General features: G+C 63.4%; 1 protein-coding gene across 1 annotated transcript in view; it reads right to left on the bottom strand.

Annotated features, from left to right (window-relative positions):
• Positions 1-18: 18 nt before the first annotated feature.
• The window catches only part of FAM193B (family with sequence similarity 193, member B), a gene marked incomplete at both ends in the record, with an annotated part of 4,264 nt that continues 638 nt past the window's right edge, over positions 19-3,644 (bottom strand). Inside the window, 5 exons of the mRNA XM_010289736.1 lie at positions 19-406; positions 944-1,180; positions 1,584-1,779; positions 2,766-2,984; positions 3,022-3,184. Coding sequence (XP_010288038.1) covers positions 19-406; positions 944-1,180; positions 1,584-1,779; positions 2,766-2,984; positions 3,022-3,184 — 1,203 coding nt within the window. The remainder of the gene's footprint in view (positions 407-943; positions 1,181-1,583; positions 1,780-2,765; positions 2,985-3,021; positions 3,185-3,644) is intronic.

Below are 3,644 nucleotides of genomic sequence, written 5' to 3'. Positions count from 1 at the left end.
GCTCTCCGGGCCCCTCGCCCCATCGGGGGCCCAGTTCTCCCCGCAGCAGCGTGTGGCTCTTGGCAGGGCCCAGGCTGAGCGGGGCCAGGGCCAGGTCTATGTCCTGCAGGTCGGAGGAGCCATTGAGGTGGGAAAGCAGGTTCTTCTGCTCCAGGACAGCTGCCTTCTTGGGGAAGTCGTTGACATCCAGGTTGAGGTCATAGACGCTGAAGCTGGCCCGGATGGAGTCCTTGATGGTGTTCTTGATCTCCTGCAGCCTGCTGCTGAGGAAGCTGTTCACCCGCTCCAGCTCCCGCCCTGGCCCCTCCAGCAGCTTCTCCTCGGCCGGCTCCCTGGCCTGGCTAGCTGCAGGGGCACGCTCTGCCCGCTTCTGGGCCTCCGCCTCCAGCTGGGCTTTCTCCTTCTCCTGCAACACAGGTGCCACAAGGATCAGTGGCCTGGGCCACAGAGCCACAGGCACAGGCCACGGCTGTGCACCAGCTTTGTCAGGCAGCAAAACAAAGGGCTGGTGCTTAGCATAGCCACCCCACACCTTCCACAGCCCCCAAACTGTCACGTGCCCTCTGCAGGCTCTGCACCAGCTACCACACTGCACACTGAACACTGCTCTGGGCACGAGGCACCAGCACAAGCATCACAGCACTGCCTCTCCCTGCCACAGCACACGTTGTTTGTCAGAGACGTAGCATGGAACAGATAGGACAGTGCAGCTCAAAGCGCCCCGGAGGGCTGAGTCACCCTCTGCAGGAACAGAGGAAGGGGAAGCCCTTCACGGAGCCGGGCACCGCTGTCACCTCAGGGGAGAGGGCAACAAAGCACACAAAGTTCAAGAAACCAAATGGATGTGAGGGAAAGAAGACAAAGCCCTGCAAGGGGCACAGCCTTGCCCTAACCTCCCTCCTGCAGCCTGTCCTGGCCAACGCTTCCCTCTGCCCAGCCTCACCTTCTTCTTCTGCTTGTGCCGTGCCCTCTTGGCTGCCTTGGCACTGTTCAAGGGCTTCGGCTCTGTGCTGTTGATGTAGTCCAGTAGCTCGTCGACGTTGCGGTGGTCCACAGCAGGCTCTCCTGAGCTGCTGTTGTGCCCTAGTTTCTGCGGCAGCTCCTCTTTCCTCTTGGTGAGGCGTGAACGCAGCTTCTCCCGGATCTCAGCATAGTTGCGGCTCGTGGGAGCGGCCGGGGGCTGCGGAAGGCAAGCGCTGTCAGCCAGGCAGGCACGCGAAGCCAGTGTGACGTGCAGGCAGCCCTGGCTCCCCCACCGACCTCTCCAACCGCTCCCTTCCCCGAGGTCTCAGCGAGACAAGTCGGCACAGCCCCCACTGAACTCTTTTCCACCGCGAAGCCACAGGGTTTGGCTGGCTACGCCAAGCCCCAGGGCTGGGCAGGCGGCTGCGAGTCGGGAGCAAGGGGACCAGCAGGCTGATGAGGCAGGATGGAAATGAAGGGGGGTGTATGCACAAGCCAGCAGGGAACAGCCGTGGCCAGACCTGCCCACCTCCACACTCTCAGTACACGGACCGTGCAATGTGTCACTGCAGAGCGGAGAGCAAGGACTGGGGATGGCTGCAGACTAGCCCCTCACTCACCGCATTGTGGCCGAAGAACTCACAGTAGCAGCAGTCGCAGAACTTCCCATCTTTCTGGTTGGTGGAGGAGGAGGTGCAGGAACTGCGCTCTGAGCTGCTGTCCTCGTCCTCCCCAAGCCCCTCATCTGCCTCGCATGGCTGCGGTGGGTGGCAGCTGGTACCGTTTGGGAATTTGTGTCCTTTGCAAGAGGAGTCCCTGAGGAGAAGGGGAGAAGGACGAGAGGTGAGCGGGAACCAGGGGTCTCAAAAATTGCCCCACACTACACGTGCAGGAGCACCCCTCCCAGGGCAGCCTGTGCCCAAGCAGAAAGATTTGCAGGGCAGACAAACCCCCTCCCCTGCATTCTCCTCCTCCTGGGGAGATGCCAGAGGAGCCCACGGCAGAAGACGTCTGTAGCTCCTCGCCCCCCAGGGCCTCTGGCAGGCAGGACGCTGGCGCACCAGAGCTCCAGAAAGCAGCGTCCCCCTGCCAGGCCACAAGCTGATTCCAGGGCAGGGAGCGGTACTCACTGGGGGCAGAAGGTAGCACAGGTGAGAAACGCTGGAACTGCATGCAGCTGCCAGACATCCCCACGTACAGGCAGGCCCGGCTCCCACAGGCACAGACTACCCAGCTCAGAGACAGGGAGGCCAGGGCTCGGCCCACAGCACCATTCCTCAAGCTCCAGCTTGGGACCTGGCTGGCCCTTCGCAGGGAGCGCTAATCAGTGGAGAGGAACCAGCACCCGCAACTCAGCATGCTCTCTTCCAGGGCACAGGCAGCCCAGAGAGGGCCAGGGGAGCAGGCGAGCAGAACAAGTCCACAGGCTTCATCTTCTTGAGGACCTTTGCTCAGTGCCACAGCTGCCCGACGGGTCTCACTGACAAAGGTCCTGTCGGCCAACAGCAGGTTGACCGGGTGGTTCCTTTTAGCTGGAGGAGGAGCAAGCACAGTCTCTTCTGCACCACAGTACTAAAGGACAACCGCAGGGAGAAGACACGTGTGGAGACAAAGAGCTCAACCCTCAGAAACCAGGGGTCTGCAGCAGCAGAACTGGCCCGCAAACACAGTGGCTCTCTGCACCACCACGCCAGGGCAGCCGGTCCCTCCGCGGGGAAAAGCACATCCACGGGCAGGGGTGGGAGAAAGGGTGCATGGTCCAGCAAGGAGAGGCTGGAAGCAGGCAGGGCTCCTCTACTCACCTGTTCGTGCTGGGCAGCTGGTGGGAGGTGGGAGGAGGGATGAGCGAAGTGCTGCAGTGCCCGTTGCAGGGATGAGTGCAGCCCGACAGCGGAGGCGGCATCTTCAGCAGCGGCACGTTGGCGGGGGGCAGGTGAGGGCTCTTACATGACCCCGGGCTGTGTGAGACGGTACCAGTGGGAGGAGACTCGGATGCCGGCTTCGGGGCTGCCGCCTGCACGCTGGGAGCAGGGAAGAGTGCAGCCTGTGGGGAGGTGCCCAGCGGGTGGGACGGGGGGGGGGGAGCCGAAGGGCCCCGGATGGGCAGGCATCTGCTTGGAGGGGACCAGCGCTGGCGGCTGGGAGGGGAGGCCGGTGGGACTGTTGGGAGGAGCAGTGAGGTCCGAGTGCTGATGATGCTCTGAGGAGTGGAAGGCCTCACCTGCAGAGGGGCAGAGACAGTCAGAGACCAGCTGTCCCACACAGGCCAGGCCCAGGCTTGGCGCCACCCACCACCTCTGCATAGGCTGCTTCCCAAGCCCTGCTCGCAAGGGGCCTCGGCAGCACTCCGTCTTCCCTGCAGCATTCAGCCCCACTCCATGGACAGCAAAGCAAGGGGAAGGTGCTGGGGCAGCAAGGGCCCTGCAGAGGGGCAGAGACAGTCAGAGACCAGCTGTCCCACACAGGCCAGGCCCAGGCTTGGCGCCACCCACCACCTCTGCATAGGCTGCTTCCCAAGCCCTGCTCGCAAGGGGCCTCGGCAGCACTCCGTCTTCCCTGCAGCATTCAGCCCCACTCCATGGACAGCAAAGCAAGGGGAAGGTGCTGGGGCAGCAAGGGCTGCATGGAGCAGTGGGCTGGGAGAAGAAGGCTGGCCCTGCCCCCCGGCACGCACCTGGCCG

Source organism: Phaethon lepturus, unplaced genomic scaffold (assembly GCF_000687285.1).
Source record: "Phaethon lepturus isolate BGI_N335 unplaced genomic scaffold, ASM68728v1 scaffold44126, whole genome shotgun sequence".
Taxonomy (NCBI): Eukaryota; Metazoa; Chordata; class Aves; order Phaethontiformes; family Phaethontidae; genus Phaethon; species Phaethon lepturus.
Note: the sequence above shows the minus strand (reverse complement) of the source record. Positions and strands in the feature narration are given on the sequence as shown.